The sequence below is a fragment of the Choristoneura fumiferana genome, chromosome 12 (assembly GCF_025370935.1).
Source record: "Choristoneura fumiferana chromosome 12, NRCan_CFum_1, whole genome shotgun sequence".
NCBI classification, from domain to species: domain Eukaryota; kingdom Metazoa; phylum Arthropoda; class Insecta; order Lepidoptera; family Tortricidae; genus Choristoneura; species Choristoneura fumiferana.
Genome location: NC_133483.1, coordinates 1,652,031 through 1,670,454, shown reverse-complemented (window position 1 = coordinate 1,670,454; position 18,424 = coordinate 1,652,031). Strand labels below are relative to the sequence as shown.

Sequence of the window (18,424 nt, the reverse complement as noted above, 5' to 3'; positions counted from 1 at the left end):
AAAGAGTACACATACATTCATAAAATCACGCCTCTTTCTCAACGGGGTAGGCAGAGACTACGTCCTTCCACTTGCTACGATTCTGGCATACAACTCTCGCTTCCTCTACATTCATCTATCTTTTCATGCATGCACATCGGTTTAGAGTACTCCTGACCCGACCTTTCTTCAGAACGTCCCCGATTTGATCGTGGTACAATCGTCTAGACCTTCCTCTCCCAACGTTCCTATTTACGCTCATCTTATAGATCTGCCTATTCTCATTCATTCTCTCAACATGCCCAAACCATCCAAACATCCCTTTCTCAATCCGAATTAAAAGAGTTCTGTAGCAATTTCATCATATTCGTCATTATCTCGGCCTATGTGAACACAGGCCTCCTCTCAGAATGAGGGAGCTTGGCCCATAATTCCCACGCGAGCCCAGTGTAGATTGGGGCCATTTAAATTTCTTCGCCGGTGTGTGTAATATTCCTCACGATGTTTTCCTTCACCGAAAAGCTTGTGGTAAATGTCAAAAGTACCTACCTAATTTTGCACATTAAATTAGCAACTTATGAGATTAATTTCTTGATTTTATAAAATTTTAAACCTTTGCGATTCCTGAGATTTAATCAAGTCCTTTTACATATACTGCTGCAGGGCTACTACGAAACTCGAAACTCGAAGTTTGTGTCGTGCGGTCCCTCTGACACTTATACTATTTAATACGAGAGCGAGAGGGACGGTACGACACGAACTTCGAGTTTCGAGTTTCGTAGTAGCCCTGCTGACATGTACTTACCCCTTAATTGTTTGTCAATCCAAGTGTGTTAGATCTCTTCTCTACCCATTACACCGTATCATATCATGATCATGACTGTATTGCCGTAATACTCAAGCAACGTGTCGGGCAAAAATATATTCTTTGTATTGAAAAGCATGAGACTAAACCCGGATTTTTAATCCCATGGAAAAAATGTAAACAAAGTTTCGTCATTGTCAAAGTGACTTTTCAGGGGATTTCAAGGTATGGGCCCGCTAGAAATATTATTTAAAGTTCTGTTGTTACCATATTTTTTTCTATTTTCGATAAGAGCCGTTTTTACGGGAGACAACTTACAAGTCGCCTTTTGACCGAGAATTAGGTACTCGGACCGGAGTCCATCTACAAAAATGAACGAAAAACAACGGAAAACGTAACAATTAACAACTTTACTACAATACAAATATAACAACAATGTCGACAGTAAAAAAAATAACAGAACAAGAGTCACTGGAAAACGATTACGAATTTAGTCTCGAATGTTGAGTGACGTCTCGCGTCAAGCGGCCCACAGCTTAAAAACCCGGGTGTAATACCAGGATAAAGCTTAAAAACCCGGCTGTAATACCAGGATAATAAATACGAAAACGTACTCTTTGTAAATTAAATTATCAAAGCCTAAATGCCGAAGTAAAGATTTCCATCAGTAATTTATCTTGTTTTTTAACGGGAAGTCGATTTCTGGCAAATGTGGAAAGAATAAAATATCTTGTATTCTGCAAATGTTTTTTGATAACGGCAACACCTTTGTTTACATTTTTTCCATGGGATTAAAAATCCGGGTTTACGCCCACAAGCACATTTCCTAACCAACCGTCTGCCGTCGCGTGTAATGTATGAGCTTGAAATTCTGTTCCTGACACGTTACTATTACGGTGTAGTGGGTAGAGACCTTAAAGCAAAAACAAATACCGGCAATAACCTTATTCCAACTTAAGATTGGTTTTTTGGAATCTTTTTGTATTTTTTATTTCAATTCCAAATTTTTACTTTTACGGTCATCCCGTAAAACCTAAATTGAAAATACAAACTGAAATATACACACAAACTGAAATGTACACTGTACAGTGGTGTAGCGGTATAGCACGCGGTACGGAATACCGAGGACCTGGGTTCGATTCCCAGTGTTGGTCTTATTTTTCTGGTTTTTCTGTGCATCTATATTTCAGTTTGTATTTTCAATTTAGGTTTTACGGGATGACCGTAAAAGTAAAAATTTGGAATTGAAATAAAAAAATACAAAAAGATTCCAAAAAACCAATCTTAATTTGATTGCTTAATAACGACATCTCTTGTCCGGGTGAGTGGTTAGTTCCAATGGAATGCCGAAAGTTTCTCGATGAGGGCTACGGCATAGATGTCGCTAGCGTCACTGCTTAAGTGGCTAAATAAGAAACAAACAAGCTGAGATATGTGGTGCATAGGAGAAATTCGTGTCTGTGCCGTTGACCAACAGTGGTGTAGCGGTATAGCACGCGGTACGGAATACCGAGGACCTGGGTTCGATTCCCAGTGTTGGTCTTATTTTTCTGGTTTTTCTGTGCATCTATATATCAGTTTGTATTTTCAATTTATTCCAACTTGTTTCCAGCCAGCAAAGGTGGCTCAGTCCCTCCTGCTGTTCTGCCAAGGCCAGGGTCTCCTGACCTCGCTGCCGCCGCCAGGCGTGGAGCGACGAATGTCCCGCGCCATGTCCATGGAAGAATACGACAAACCCAACATCCGCAGGCTGTCACTCACACCGAGCGTCCCCGAGTCGCCGCCCTCGCGGAAGCTGTAGAATTCGTCTGCCACCATCGACTCCGTGCCGGAGTGAACGGTGTGAGCGGAGGATTTGGCTTGTTCGCACTATATTTCGGGATTAGCTAAATTATTCCGATCGTATGTATTCGCAGTTAGTCGATTTTGCTCTTTTAGCGATTTTCGTCAAATATAAACGACATGTGCTCATTAGCGATGAGTCTCAGTCTTAGATACTATTTTATATAGAATCGTGATTTTGTGAAATCTTTTCACATAAAATATCACATTGATAATCACATTGTATAACTAAGAAAGAAAACTAGTACAATCACGAGCGTTATTTTGGGACCTATTTCGTGAAAAAATCCTTTGAATTGTCATACAAAATGACAGATATTCGATCTTAAGTAAAGTCCCAAATTAACGCTCGTGACTGTATAATACTTGTTTACCTGCTTCACTATTCTCTTATAAATTCCAAGCATCTGTCACAAGAAATACCGGGCACTCGTAAAAAGATTGTTGAAATTGGCTCTAGTATAGGTCAAAACAAGATTCTACTGACACGTGGCGTATTTTTTGCCTGTGTCATATAGAATAAAATATTCAATAAACCGAGTTCAGATCCCCAAAGAAAAATAATGCAAGTTAGAAGCATTACATTGCCAAGCCGTAGAGCAAACGAGTTTCAAGTGGTCATTCGAGCGCAACTTGTACAATTTTTATTAGTAGTTAATATAATCTTAGAAGTATAGCCCTTTTATGTCATTTATCAATGCAAAACAAAACGTTAATAAATTATGCAACTTAGTCAAAATACCACAAACGGGACTTATCACGCTAAAACACACGAGTAATATTTACCTCGACGTTTACCTGCTAGGCAGACTTGACACACTACACTATAGTCTACTCGTGACCACGGCCACTGTAAAATGTGGTTGAAATGTTGAGGTAAATATTACTCGTGTGTTTTAGCGTGATAAGCCCCATTTGTGGTATTTTAACTATGAGTAAAAATCACGAAAGTTTAAATCGTTATTTAGCAACTTGATTTAGCTGAACTGTCTACACCTAAATTATTCTCGTAGCAAAAGTGTCGCAGTGCGCTTAGCTACGTTCCTTGCAGGCGCAGTTTCCTACAAGCTACCTATTATTATTCTAGGTGTACTGTATTATATAAGAGCTTATACTTTAAAATTAGAAAGTTAAATGTACCTGTAATTATTCTTAAATGCATACGTCTTATCACAACTAGCAGAACCAGGAAAAAGTTGTTCTTATTACCTCCCTAGTTGAAATACGGACAATGTTACTTGTCCTAGTGGAAGTGGTAGAGACAAGAAAAAATGCCTGTATATCTGAGTAAAATAAAACGTGCATATCTTTGACCCAGTTTTGACTACAAATCAAAAAGCTTCTCATTCTCAGAAGGATTCTGAGTGGAAGCCTGTATGTGCCCGATTCATACATACTCGTAAATATAGGTTAGAAGATTGTTATATATTTATCTCTACTAGATATTAGTTCATATAGTTATTTATTCAGATACTATAGTTATACGTTGTGTTTGAAAGACGTAAATTATCAGATTTTAGACGACCAGATGGCCTAGTGGTTAGAGAACCTGACTACGAAGCTTGAGGTCCCGGGTTCGATTCCCGTGTCCGGGCAGATATTTGTATGAAAAATACGAATGTTTGTTCTCGGGTCTTGGGTGTTTAATATGTATTTAAGTATGTATCTATATCCATATAATTATATTTATCCGTTGCTTAGTACCCATAACACAAGCTTTGCTAAGCTTACTTTGGGACTAGGTCAATTGGTGTGAATTGTCCCGTGATATTTATTTATTTATTTATTATTTCTTATCATCGCACACTGCGTTATGTAGGAGTTAAAGTATAGCGTATTTGGCTTTATACTGATATATTTTTTATTTACAACTGAACATGCACTGCAATCAAATTTGGCAAAGTTAGGACCTGTCTCATCACTGTCATCGCTCTCTAATAAGTTACTGCTATTTTATAACAAAGATTATCAGTGATGTTATCTCTGTATATTTTGTAGGAATATACTAACGGCATTACATATGGATTATTTGCGGTAGCTGCGGGGCCTACTACAAAATTCGAAAATCGAAGTTCGTGTCTTTCCGTCCCTTGACACATACTATTTAATACGAGAGTGAGAGGGACGGTATGATATCACTTCGATTTTCGAATTTCGGAGTAGGCCCTCTGTTCCTTCGAAGGAGCTACTGCGTTTATTTTTTCGCCCTTGTTCCATTCGCAGTAGCACTGTCAGTTGTTGTCTTTGCAAGAACTGAAAGTGCTGCTCCTTTGAACAAGGGCGAAAAAATAAACAATAAATTTAAAAAATCAAAAAACCCGATTTCCTTAAAAAATACTAAAAAGAAAACAAGTATAGTTGGCTAGAACTTTGTTAAGTAGCTAACTTAAAGTTCAACAATCGGGACCCCTAGACTTGTTTTCTTCTTTTTAGCATTTAAGGCAGTCAGGTTTTTTGATTTTTTTAATTTATTGTTTTATTTCACACTTTTCTGTGAAAATGGTAAATTAAAACGGTTATAACCCATATATTTCTAGAATGGGCTAATTATTAGCTTTTATTTGATACACCACTTCATAGGTTTTAATGAAAAACGTTTTTGAAAACTTAACAATTTGGCGCCAAAAATCCGCCATTTTGATTTTTTAAGAATTTCATGTACCCAGTGTCACTCGCGTCATTAAAACAAATCCAATGACGTATCATTTATCAAAATCGGTTAAGCCGTTGAGTAGTTACGAGAGGACATAGGAATAGACATACATACACACGCGTTCTTCGCAGTCGGGTTAAACGCAATAGTTTCTTCGAAGGAACAGCCAAAGGAACTACCGTGAATAATCCTTACATAATCTGTCACTAAATACCAGGAACTTTACATTTCCTTGGCTCAAGTTTTTAATTTAAATCTGATGCATTCTGGGCGTATAGTTTAATTCAATTCTGCAATTTTATTTTTGCTTATAATTGATTGCATTCTTAGCCAACGAGAAATGAAAGTATTCAAGAAGCAGATGTACCTATTTAGGTACAGTCGAGTCAGTTTGATCAAAAATATATGAACACGACTATAATATTGTCAACGGCGTAGAAGCGTGTTCAGATATTTTTGAACAAATTTTTGCTCAGAAGTTTACGAACTCGACTGTATGTACCACTGAAAATTCCGTCTACAATATATTTTATATATTGAAGTTGCAGGCCACTACCAAGTCTTTAATTTTAATGATTGTTGGAAAATTTGAAAATAAATATTTAAATGCCATTATCGTTGATTGTTTTCTAAATTATATTTTTGAATATAGCAATGTAGAGTAATTGATTAAGGAACCTATTTTAGTGCAATGTTGTATGTGTATTTAAAATAAATACTTATTGAAATGTATATTTTATGAAAAAATATACGTTTACTAATTGACTTGTTTTGTTCTTGGTAATTTTTTTTGGGATCCTAGATTAGATCTATACCTACAGTGTGTTGCCGACCACAAGGCTTTGTTTAAGGGAGGTTATATTAACGTGTTTCTGTAATTTTAACCTTAAAATCACATCAAAAAAATTACGAAAAATTTACTAAATTGTACGCTAATTAAAAAAAGTGTACTACACGTAGTTACGAGAAAACAATGAATAATCTGTCACCTTCCTGGTATCATTATACTTATATAGGTTCCTGGTATCAGTATCCTTCCTGGCGGGCGCTATCTATTAGACTATGTAGCAGTCGACTTTTCAAATTCAGAAAAAAATATACGTGAAAAATGTACGAAATTGTACGCTAGTTAATACAACTTTGAGGCATTCCACGACTAGATGACTAGGGCGGTGAAGAGGTTAAGCTTAAGGTATCTACTATAATTCTATCTAAAAAATAAAACAGGACAGTAAAACTGTACAATTTATTAGACAGGGACTTTAAACGGAACTGTAAAACTTTTTGAACATTTTAACAACACAAACGGACAAAAGACACGATTACACTTACAATATTAGGTTTTCAACACCACGAAACCACCAACTGGACTATTATTACTAAGTAACCTCAAATAAATGTTTAAAAAATGTGAATAAATTCGCTTCTCTGTCGAGCATTTGCTAAAAAAATTTAAAAGAAAAACCAAAAATAAAAATAAAAAAAAGTCGCAAGGTTGCTCGACGGAGAAAATGCAAAGCAACGAGGGAGCTACACTCTGACACGTCGCCTATTATTGATAAAATTGATTACGAAATAAGTTAGCATGCGGGGGTTAAGGGCCATTGCATTTCGCGCCTTCCGCGGACATTTTCGAACCTTTAATATTTTCACAGTTCTGCCATAATCAATATTGTTTAAAAAAATATACGGCCGCGGCTTTAGGCGCCCGCGTCGGCGCTCCACACATCGCCCACCAAGCATTCACTAAGGCTCTTGAGCTAGTCAAAGTTTGTCAGAAGAAAGCGTTTAAAAAGACTCACGGAATACTGCGCAAGGTTCTATTCTAAAGCATGCTGTATACCAACTTCAAAGTTACGACTGACCACGCCATCTAGACTCACAAACCCTACATGCTAACAGCAGGTACTATCTAAGAAAACCCATCACCTATATACCTATTTGGACCCAAGGAATCAGATTTAACTATATAGCCAGACTAAAAACTGTTCAAAATCATGCACTCATCAGACGCTACCTCAGCTAGAAGTTAATGGTGTCGCATGTTACCGCCTACAGGTCATAATTGGGAGACGTCATGAAGCTGGTCAAAGCTCATCGTCACAGCCGGGCTGCATGTCTGACGTTTCGATCGCCACTTCATCGTAGTCTCTTTCTAGCGCTGCCAGGTCCTCCCGTGCTTCAGAGAACTCGCCTTCCTCCATGCCTTCGCCTACGTACCTGGAGAGCATGCAACGATTTAATAAATATGTAAAAAGTGTAAAAAGACGAAAGTAGGTCCTGGTTGCGGTTCAGTCTCAAATGGGGGGTAAGCAAAATTCTTTTCAGACTATTAAGGAATGAAATTCGTTTCTGTCCGTTTTTAAACGATTTACAATTTAGCGCTATTAAAGGGATTTACTGGTCATTGAGTAAAGACAAATGCAAAACAGATAACTCGAATTTATATTGCCTCACCACCACTGACGGGAGCTAGTAGTGGATGTAATAGTAAACTGAACAGTGCACGAAGGCCCGCTTGGAGTACATGAGGTCGAACTTGTGGTCGAGCTTGCCCCAGGCCTCGGCGATGGCGGTGGTGTTGTTTCCACTACCAACAACAGGAGCTGGTAGTTGATGGTATAGTAAACTGACCAGTGCACGAAGGCCCGCTCGGATTAAATGAGGTCGAACTTGTGGTCGAGCTTGCTCCAAGCCTCGACGATGACCGACTGAAGCTGGTAGTTGATGGTATTGTAAACTGACCAGTGCACGAAGGCCTGCTTGGATTACATGAAGTCGAACTTGTTGTCGAGCTTGCTCCAAGCCTCGATGATGACGGATTGAAGCTGGTAGTTGATGGTATATTAATAAACTGACCAGTGCACGAAGGCCCGCTTGGAGAACATGAGGCTGAACTTGTGGTCGAGCTTGCTCCAAGCCTCGACGATGACCGACTGAAGCTGGTAGTTGATGGTATTGTAAACTGACCAGTGCACGAATGCCTGCTTGGATTACATGAAGTCGAACTTGTTGTCGAGCTTGCTCCAAGCCTCGATGATGACGGATTGAAGCTGGTAGTTGATGGTATATTAATAAACTGACCAGTGCACGAAGGCCCGCTTGGAGAACATGAGGCCGAACTTGTGGTCGAGCTTGCTCCAAGCCTCGACGATGACCGACTGAAGCTGGTAGTTGATGGTATAGTAAACTGACCAGTGCACGAAGGCCCGCTTGGAGTACATGAGGTCAAACTTGTGGTCGAGCTTGCCCCAGGCCTCGGCGATGGCGGTGGTGTTGCTCAGCATGGAGGCGGCGCGCTTCACCTGCGCCAGGTCGCCGCCCGCCACCACCGACGGCGGCTGGTAGTTTATGCCCACCTGAGGAAACGAAATACTTATTATTGATCATTATGCTTTTTGTCGATTACATTTATTGTCGACTGAATAGAAGAAGAGAAGAGAAACATTTATTAACACATATTCCATACACAGGAAAAAATATATTACACGAATAAATACAACCGGCACTTTTGGTCGACGGCACCTAAGGCTACTTTTCTCCAGAGATGTGTGAGGATGTATTGCAAGGAATGTGTTTTTTATGAACCAATAGAAAATATAGGGGTTTGCGAATATCCGCAAAGCACCGCTCTGGTGGAAACAGCTGAGCAGAGCGGGGCTAGGTAAATGAAGCGTTTCTATTGGTTCATGGAAAACATATTTCCTCGCAACACATGCGGGTGGTAGGACCTTGTGCAAGGTCCGCCCGGATTGCTACCACCATCTTGCTCGCTAATCTTGCCGTGAAGCAGCAGTGCTTGCACTGTTGTTTTCGGCGTGGAGAGTAAGACAGCCAGTGAAATTACTGGCACTTGAGGTATCCCATCTTAGACCTGTAGGTTGGCAACGCATCTGCAATCCCCCTGGTGTTGCAGGTGTCTATGGGCGGTGGTGATCTCTTACCACCAGGAGACCCACTTGCTCGTTTGCCATCCAGTCAAATAAAAAAAAACATCCTCGCAAATTTCTAGTTGAAACGCAGACTTATGTCGACTGTTCATTTTGTTCTGCCACCAGGCGATGTTAACCCTAAAATTGGCAGCGTATAGTTTTTTGTATATTTTTTAAAATTTATTTTTGTTAGCTCTACAAGAATCCAACGAGGCTTGTCTCACCTTGACAAGTTTAGGGTTAAAAAGCGGCACTAACATAATTAACCAGTAATCACTAAAAACTGTTACGGCTTCGCTTTACCTTGAAGCCCGTGGGGCACCAGTCCACAAATCTGATCCCCGCGCGTCCCTTCATGGCGGCGATGGCGGCGTTAACGTCCTTGGGCACGACGTCGCCCCGGTACAGCAGACAGCACGCCATGTACTTGCCCTTCTGCGGATCGCACTTGACCATCTGGTTCTGTGGCTCGAACAGCTCTGATGTGATCTCCGACACTGACATGCCTTCGTGGTACGCCTGGAAAAATGGACAGAATTTAGTTTAATGCTTCAGTGGATTCAAAAGCTAAGCTAAGTTGTTAAAAAAATTGAAGAACGTTGCTGGAAAAACTGTCTCAACGCTGCAAAATAAGTCCTAGTCTTGAAAAATCTACTCAAGTCTCAGTAAAAGACTCGAGTTTTTTACAACATTAAGGGGCTGTTTCACCATCCATTGATAAGTGTTAACTGGCGGTTAGGAGTGTTGCCGTCTCTATTTGTTTTGTTCGAATAGACGAAGACGGCATCACATTTAACCGTCGGTTAACGCTAATCAATGGATGGTGAAACAGCCCCTAAAGGCTTGTTCGGACTAGGCTAGTATTTTAGTCTAGTAGCGAGTAATTTAGTAGCTAAACTATTCGCTACTGCCTAAAAATCGTTCGCATTACAGTCGAGTATTAAAGTGGTTTCCTCGCTCCAGCGAAACGACATTTTCACGCCAACTAATGAACTCGAGTAAATCGACAGGTTCGGACTTGTTTAGCCGGCGGCCGAGTAAGCACGGACGCGTGGTGGGGGGTGCTACTCACTACTAAACTACTAAAAAAAATAGAATAAAATGGATTGACTCGACTAAATTACTTACTAATCTGCTCGACTAATTATTTGGTGTTCAGACACGTTTAGCTACTAAATTACTCGCTACTAGACTAAAATACTAGCCTAGTCCGAACAAGCCTTAACAGAGACAGCTGAGGCTACCTTATCAGCGGAGACGACGGGCGCGTACGCGGCGAGCGGGAAGTGTATGCGCGGGTAGGGCACGAGGTTCGTCTGGAACTCCGTGAGGTCGACGTTGAGAGCGCCGTCGAAACGCAGCGACGCCGTGATCGACGACACCACCTGCTCACAGAGGCAAGGGTGAAGCTTTTCAAATCCAAAAATTGATAATTATGCAAGAGCGTTTATACCTGCTGAGCTGGCAACGTTGCATTTTTGTTAGTTTTTCTCGATTGTTCCATAAAAATTAAATGAAAATTAAAAATGTAGTCTGATAGAACTCTTCTTAATATATAAGTTAATGTGTCTACTCCAATGATTACTCATGACTTTTATATTCTTTAAAAACCAACAAATGTTTATTAACGGTTTAAATAAAAATAACAGTTTATCTCGAATACTTATTCTTATCGTGATCATGGCGCATGCAACTGTGCCGAAATATGGAGCTTCTCTAAAACCAAGGTACGCGGAACAAAACCCAAAATATAAATCGTAAAATAACCCTAACCAACAAAAAGTGGGAAGACCCCCGGATTTGTCACTTCAACGTTCAATATTTCAAAAACGGCTAAACCAATTTTGGTAAAACATGTCTAAGAACCATCGCTAGAAAGCCCGTTTCAAATAAAGAAACCTCATTCAACCCGCTTAAGAGCTACGGTGCCACACAGACAGACACACACATAGCGGTCACACTTATAACACCTCTCTTTTTGCGCCGGGGGTTACTTAGTTATGACCGCGATAGTCTAAAACATAGTAATGAGCATTCACCTGTGATATAAGCCGGTTCAGGTTGGCGTACGACGGCCGCTCGATGGAGAGCCGCCGGCGGCAGATCTCGTATATGGCCTCGTTGTCCACCATGAACGCGCAGTCGGAGTGCCCGATGGTGGCGTGCGTTGTGAGGACAGCGTTGTATGGCTCCACCACTGCTGTTGATACCTGGAAACACATTGGTGACATTCATGTTATCCTCAAGAACAGTTTAGACTAGCAAGAAAAACCGTGCAAGTTGGGTTACATTGAGATTCCATATAGCGAACGACTTTGAAGTGGTCAATCGAGCGCCGCAATGTAATGCAACTTGCATGATTTTTCTTGCAAGTCTAAACTAGGCTTAAGGCCATGTGGTCCGACAGGCTTGTTCCATCGAACGGACAACAAACTTTTATATTTACTGCTAGTTCTGAGTAAGTTTTCTTAGTATTGATCGAATGATAGAGACGGTTTTTCCTTTTGAATCGATTTGCTAATAACATGGAATATGAATTTATATCCATTTATGACGAGGATCATAGCTGGTATCTTATGTAGGTAGTACCATCTGTGGGAAAACAGCCAGGAGTACACATTCCATGGTGAAGACTCCAAGCTGTCGCGGGTTTTGTGCCAACATATGGGGTAACTCCTTCTATCCTAAGACACAAGCAATGCTTATCTATCAGAACAGTTGGATATAACCTCCTGGGGCCCGACGTAAAATTTCTGTTTTCACAATTTGAACCAAACGTCAATCTAGTAAAGTTCAAATTTTTTTTATGTCCGTGACGACCGGCCGAGGGATCCAGGAGGATAAATGTGTAGAGCATTCTTGGTAGTCGCTGGTGCTTGTGGCGTTTTAAATTATCTAGGATACAAAAGCGAGAAGATGTTACTGGTTGATTTGTATTTTTTAGCTAAGTAGACCACGTGACTCCCGAAGCGTTTAGTACTATTTTCAATTCCTAAACTTCATAGGGGTTACACAGTTTTATAAAATAAATGGGATCCACGCAATAGGAGTCGGCAACAAGCGACTAACCTGCGGGGCGGGGTATATGGCGAACTCCAGTTTGCTCTTCTTTCCGAATTCTTCAGACAGGTTCTCCATCAGCAGAGACGTAAAGCCAGAGCCCGTACCGCCTCCGAATGAGTGGAACACGAAAAAGCCCTGTAAACAACAACTTTTATAAAAACTGACCCTCCCTCAATCCTTGTAGCAGCAAGCAATGGGTGTTTTCTGATGGATCATGACAACGCATCTAGACAATGGGACCATACCTGGAGTCCAGTGCACTGGTCAGATAGCTTCCGCACGCGCTCCATGACAGGGCCGAGGACCTCTCGCCCCGTGGAGTAGTGCCCTCGCGCGTAGTTGTTGGCGGCATCCTCTTTACCCGTGATGAGCTGCTCTGGATGGTAGAGCTGTCGGTAGTCGCCGGTGCGGACTTCGTCTGGAAGAACAACAGTTATACCTAAAGCTTTGGGAATCACAAGGCATTTTTGGAGGAAAAAGGTACTGTGCACGATTTTTGGCTCTGATGCTAGACGTTTTGAAATTCATCGCGACATTGTGACAAAAATCAAACCTATAACGTATTATTTAATAATACAAAATTACTGTGATACCGTAATTTGGGTGGACAAAAGGTTGTGAATTAATTTTTGGTCATTAAAATTAAATGCGGTAAGTAAAATTTATTCAACAAGCGTGTTTTATTTTCGTTATGTCAGGGTTTGTTTACTTTATGTTTAGTTGTACTTTTACTGTAAAACGAAAAGATAAAGCCATCTTATTGGTTTCTTTGAATAATAGTAAAATTATATAATTGTTCTTATATCGCTAGTAATCAATTAAATATCGTTTTCAGATCAAAATGAGTATCATTTTGAAGACCGGTTTTGTGAGTATCACTCAATATAAAATCTCAACCACAACCCGTTTCATAAGGAAAATTGTTGCTGGACATGTCCGAGATGTAGAGGAATTAAGAACAAAACAGGGACAGTGTTCAATAATTCAAGCTCGCATCAAACAAACATCTATTACTAAAAGTAGGTAGTTAAAGTCTATACAAATTGCTTTGTTAATGACAGATTCATATGAGTGTGACAGCTAGATGATAGAGCCTAGATTATTTCTTCTTTTGGCCACTATGAGCGCTGCGATAGATTTCATTACACCCACCTAGTACTTCGCACCCTCCCAATATGGATGTTATAGGGCCATATTAGTAAACTAGCTTTTACCCGCGGCTTCGCACGCGTAAACTATTCGGTCTGGTAGTTGCAATTGAAATTTTTGGGATTTTATAAAATTCCCCTGGAAATTTCCAAAATTTATATCGTGGTCTTCATTGAGGTTGTGTAGTGAATAACTGTACAAAATTCAAGACTCTAAACCCAGTGCTAAAATTTCAAAATTTTTCCCTATCTAAATTCAAATTCATATCATTTATTCAGTAAATAGGCCGCAATGGGCACGTTTACACGTCATTTTTTTAAATACCAGCACTTTCGGAAAGACCATCATTGCCAAGAAGAATGCGCCGCAAGAAGCTTGGCAGAAAGTCATTTTTTCAAAATAAAATAAGTACAAATAAAATACTTAAAAACTACAGTAAGTATACAATTAAAGAAAAAATACAAAATAATAATAACAATAATACACGGATGTATGGGGTCCCTTAGTTACAAAACTATCCCGTGGAAATATCGGGATAAAAAGTAGCGTATGTGTTATTCCAGACGTCCGGCTACCTACATAACAAATTTCATGCCTCTAAGCCCAGCGGTTGTTATTTCGAGATTTTATCCCTATCCCGTGGGAATATCGGAATAAAAAGTAGCCTATGTGTTATTCCAGAGGTCCAGCTATCTACATACCAAATTTCATGGCTCTAAGCCCAGTGGTTGTTATTTCGAGATTTTATCCCTAGGTATCCCGTGGGAATATCGAGTCAAAAAGTTGCCTAAGTGTTATTTCAGACATCCAACTACCTACATACCAAATTTCATGACTCTAAACCCAGCGGTTGTTATTTCGAGATTTTATCCCTATCCCGTGGGAATATCGGAATAAAAAGTAGCCTATGTGTTATTCCAGAAGTTCAGCTACCTACATACTAAATTTCATGGCTCAAAGCCCAGCGGTTGTTATTTTAAGATTTTATCCCTAGGTATCCCGTGGGAATATCGGGTCAAAAAGTCACCTATGTTTTATTCCAGACGTCCAACTACCTACATACCAAATTTCATGACTCTAAGCCTAGCGGTTGTTATTTCGAGATTTTATCCCTATCCCGTGGGAATATCGGGATAAAAAGTATCCTATGTTTTAATCCAGATTATAAACTAACTTTCCGCCAAATTTCATCCAAATCCGTCCAGCCGTTTAAGCGTGAAAAAGTAACAAACATACTCACTCACTCACTCACTCGCAAACTTTCACATTTATAATATTAGTAGGATTACATACGGTGGTAGCTTACAGATTTAGGGGCTGTTTCACCATCCATTGATTAGTGTTAACTGGCGGTTAGGTGTGATGTCGTCTCTATTTGTTTTGTTCAAATAGTCAGAGACGGCATCACATTTAACCGTCGGTTAACGCTAATCAATGGATGGTGAAACACCCCCTAATTCTATCTTTTAAATCATTGTAAACCTTTTCGACAACTTTAGTGGGAGAATAGTGTGTTGGGTGGTTTCAGGTTTACCCCTGTCTTTCATGCCACAGTGGTAGAGTCCGGGTTTGAATAGAGACCGCTGCGGGCGATTATTCGAACGTTTCAACAGCCACATTTTTCTGGCCACATTTTTTACAGATTGGTTGGAGATTTTGATGTCATTTTCAATTATTTATTACGACCAGATGGCCTAGTGGTTAGAGAACCTGACTACGAAGCTTGAGGTCCCGGGTTCGATTCCCGTGTCGGGGCAGATATTTGTATGAATAATACGAATGGTTGTTCTCGGGTCTTGGGTGTTTAATATGTATTTAAGTATGTATCTATCTATATAATTATATTTATCCGTTGCTTAGTACCCATAACACAAGCTTTGCTAAGCTTACTTTGGGACTAGCTCAATTGGTGTGAATTGTCCCGTGATATTTATTTATTTATTTGTTAGAGTTCCTGTATTTCTACCAGATAACTAAAAAACTATCAGAATATTCGGCCATTTTTACAGAAATGTGTACAGAAAAATCGGCCAAGAGCGTGTCGGACACGCCCAAAATAGGGTTCCGTAGCCATTACGACAAAATTAAGTCATTTTTCTAAGGATTTCGCGTATTTTATACGGAATCTTCCAAGTTTAGGTATATTTTATACCTTAGGCTGCTATTTACTCTTAAACTACTAATAATTCTCAAGCTAACTTAGCCGTTATAGTTTTCCTTGTAAGTTTGATATACTATTACCATCCTGATTTTTTTCAAATTTTTCCACCCACTGGTTTGGTTTAGATTTTCGCTCGATTTTAATGAAAATTAGCATTTTAAGTTGAATATTTCGCAAACAAATCACTGAATCGAAAAATCGTCTTAGCAAACCCCTAATGGTTTTAAAAGACAAAGACCTATCCAATGATATCCCACACTATAGGGTTGGATAAGAAAAAAAAATCGTCCCCACTTTACGTCTATGGGAGGTACCCTAAGTTTTTTTTTAAAATTTTTCATTGTACCATTTTGTCAGCATAGTTTACATATATATCCGTGCAAAATAACAGCTTTCTAGCATTGATAGTCCCTGAGCAAAGCCGCGGACGGACAGACAGACAGACAGACATGGCGAAACTATAAGGGTTCCGTTTTTGCCATTTTGGCTCCGGAACCCTAAAAATGAGATGGTTGAAATGCTCGAATAATCGCCCTGCAGCCCGCTCCCGCAAAAGGTTGCTTTGTCATCTTTTATGACACCCTCGAGAAGAGTCTCCCCTGTAGTAAAACTAAACTTTAAAATGTTTATTTCAATAAAAATTGCATAATTACTTGATTAACCTTAGCTTCTAATCTTAAATTAAAAAGATTTTTTGAGTTATTCTAAAACTAGGCACGCCACGTGACTTAGATTTAAACCTGTCATATTGATAAGAACGCTATGGCGATATACAGCTTGTTTTTGCCACGCACAAGTGGACTGAAGGCGGGTATTGCGAGTCTTAAAAAATACAGCCTAGAATGTAAGATATAATAATGTAAGGCTTGACAATTTATGTATTGAACTCAAATGGAAATGGAGACGCGACTTACCAGGACAATATTTACCAGGACTTATGTACCTACATCAACAGCACCCCACCCGTATTGCCCCGGAATGATGCAACTTACTTTTGAAGAAATATGAATGTTAAACTATGCCAGTGCTGCAGTGCAAGGATCGTTAGGTCTACGATAGTATTCTTCTCCTTTACTGGTCATCTTGCTTTACCCTCTGCATACTAACTAGAGTTAATGTCACATGCAAAGAAATCTGCAATTTGCCCCACTTACCAATAACAGTAGGCTCGAGATCCACCATGACCACCCGCGGCACCATCTTGCCCCGATCCGCTTCGGAGAAGAAGGTGTTGAAGCAGGAGTCACTAGAGTTAGGGTCAGTGTCGCACGCGGGCAGGGTCCCGTCGGGCCGGATGCCGTGCTCGAGACAGTAGAGCTGCCAGCAAGCCACCCCCATCTGGACTCCCGCCTGACCGACGTGGATAGAGATGCACTCCCTCTGCTCGCGTGCAAAAAAGATTACACGTTATTCATCGTTATCATCAGCATAACCTCTAATGCTGACGTCGCAACTCCTAGTGCCATCTAGTCGTCACAGAGAACAACTAGAACATCCTGCATCGTACTATCGAAGTCTCTAAACCCTGAAGCATAGATACAACTTTTCATGCTCATTCTTCAGAATTAGGTCCCTAGCTGGGGCGTGTAGACGTGGCTGGTCTAGGTAGGGCTGTTGCTGGTGCTGGCGAATGACTGGTGCAGCTGCTACCTTGCCTACCCTCACCGCACGCCAATAACCCTAGGCATAAGGACCTGGGGAAATGTTTGCTATGGTATGGGTATGATTTGAAACGATTCAGGACCAGGAAATTATGAAAACCAAATTATCACCACGATTGGGGTAGCATGGAAAAATGTAACAATAAAAAACGTCTTGGCTTAAGTTTGCAAAATATTTAGAAATTGGTATTATTAGCTTTATACCAAATAAAATCTAGTTTCAATATGCAATGCACTGGAATCTACTTTTACAAGAAAACGGTTACACTTCGAAATTGGAATTGAAAATTTGTGTCATATGTCAATTTCCTTCAGTTAAGTCAAAAGTATGAATAAATCTTAATAATCATATGATATTATTTATTACTGAGTGTAAATATTATCATTACAGCCACAGATGAACTAAATAAATTAACAAGAAAGTTATACTCACTAAACCTTCGGCGTTAACTAATTACTTTCTCACTTGTTGCTTGCACAGAAACGTAATAAACAAAATGTGCAACTTTACAAAAATTCAGGTTCTTTTTAAATTATGAAAGTTTGACCAAAAAACCCATTGCACCAATTCTTGAGAAAATGTAATTACTTAATAATTACTGACTCGAATAAGCAAAGAAAAGAACACTAGAAAAACTTACCATATTGAACACTTTATAATTTTGCGGGATCCGGTGTAAAAATAAATATAAATAAGTAGAAAATAAAACTGTTTTCCTACAAAAATTTGGTACAGACTGAAATTTTGAAAAAAAAATGCGAATCACCGCCCGTCTGATGGGCCGCTTGGATCTATTGTAACTTTTTATTCCATGTTTGAATTCAAGTCCATTGTAAGTTGAAAGCTGCCAGTATTGTTACGCGAAGTAAAGAGGTTATGGAAATACATACACATGAAAGAGGTTACATTAGTACTACAATTAATTTAAAACTCTGCAAGTATTGATGATCGAAGTCTGCAAGTGTGAAAATGTGGTGGAATTTTATGACTATGTATGTTGTCATGAAAAACATTTGGTTGTGTGCTTGTTTTGCTTTTGTGTGACAATATTGTTATTGTAAGAGTTTGAAGAAGATTTGAAGGGACATCATATCTTAACACGCACTTTTAGATAATTTGCGTCTTTTCGATATTTTTGAGCATGCGGGTCATCTGATGCAAAGCTATCACCGCCGCCC

General features: G+C 39.7%; 2 protein-coding genes across 12 annotated transcripts in view; one reads left to right on the top strand and one right to left on the bottom strand.

Moving 5' to 3' along the window:
* The window catches only part of LOC141433088 (uncharacterized protein ZK1073.1), a 99,198-nt gene extending 93,154 nt beyond the window's left edge, over nt 1-6,044 (top strand). For all 10 annotated transcript variants that reach the window (XM_074094921.1, XM_074094920.1, XM_074094913.1 and 7 more), the window contains one exon: nt 2,397-6,044. In XM_074094921.1, the coding sequence (XP_073951022.1) occupies nt 2,397-2,585 (189 nt within the window). In that variant the 3' untranslated portion in view covers nt 2,586-6,044. The remainder of the gene's footprint in view (nt 1-2,396) is intronic.
* A 467-nt stretch (nt 6,045-6,511) lies between these two features.
* On the bottom strand, nt 6,512-18,042 carry LOC141433079 (tubulin alpha chain-like). 2 transcript variants are annotated; one of them, XM_074094900.1, is made up of 9 exons: nt 17,887-18,042; nt 16,739-16,967; nt 12,520-12,692; nt 12,281-12,409; nt 11,251-11,421; nt 10,456-10,596; nt 9,515-9,730; nt 8,475-8,638; nt 6,512-7,499 (listed from the first exon to the last, which is right to left on the bottom strand). In XM_074094900.1, the coding sequence occupies exons 1-9, from the start codon at nt 17,887-17,889 to the stop codon at nt 7,367-7,369; spliced, it is 1,359 nt and encodes a 452-aa protein (XP_073951001.1). In that variant the 5' UTR covers nt 17,890-18,042; the 3' UTR covers nt 6,512-7,366. The 2 variants fall into 2 exon arrangements, with proteins under 2 accessions (XP_073951001.1, XP_073951002.1); XM_074094901.1 differs by having other exon boundaries at nt 16,739-16,964.
* Between the last annotated feature and the right edge of the window lie 382 nt (nt 18,043-18,424).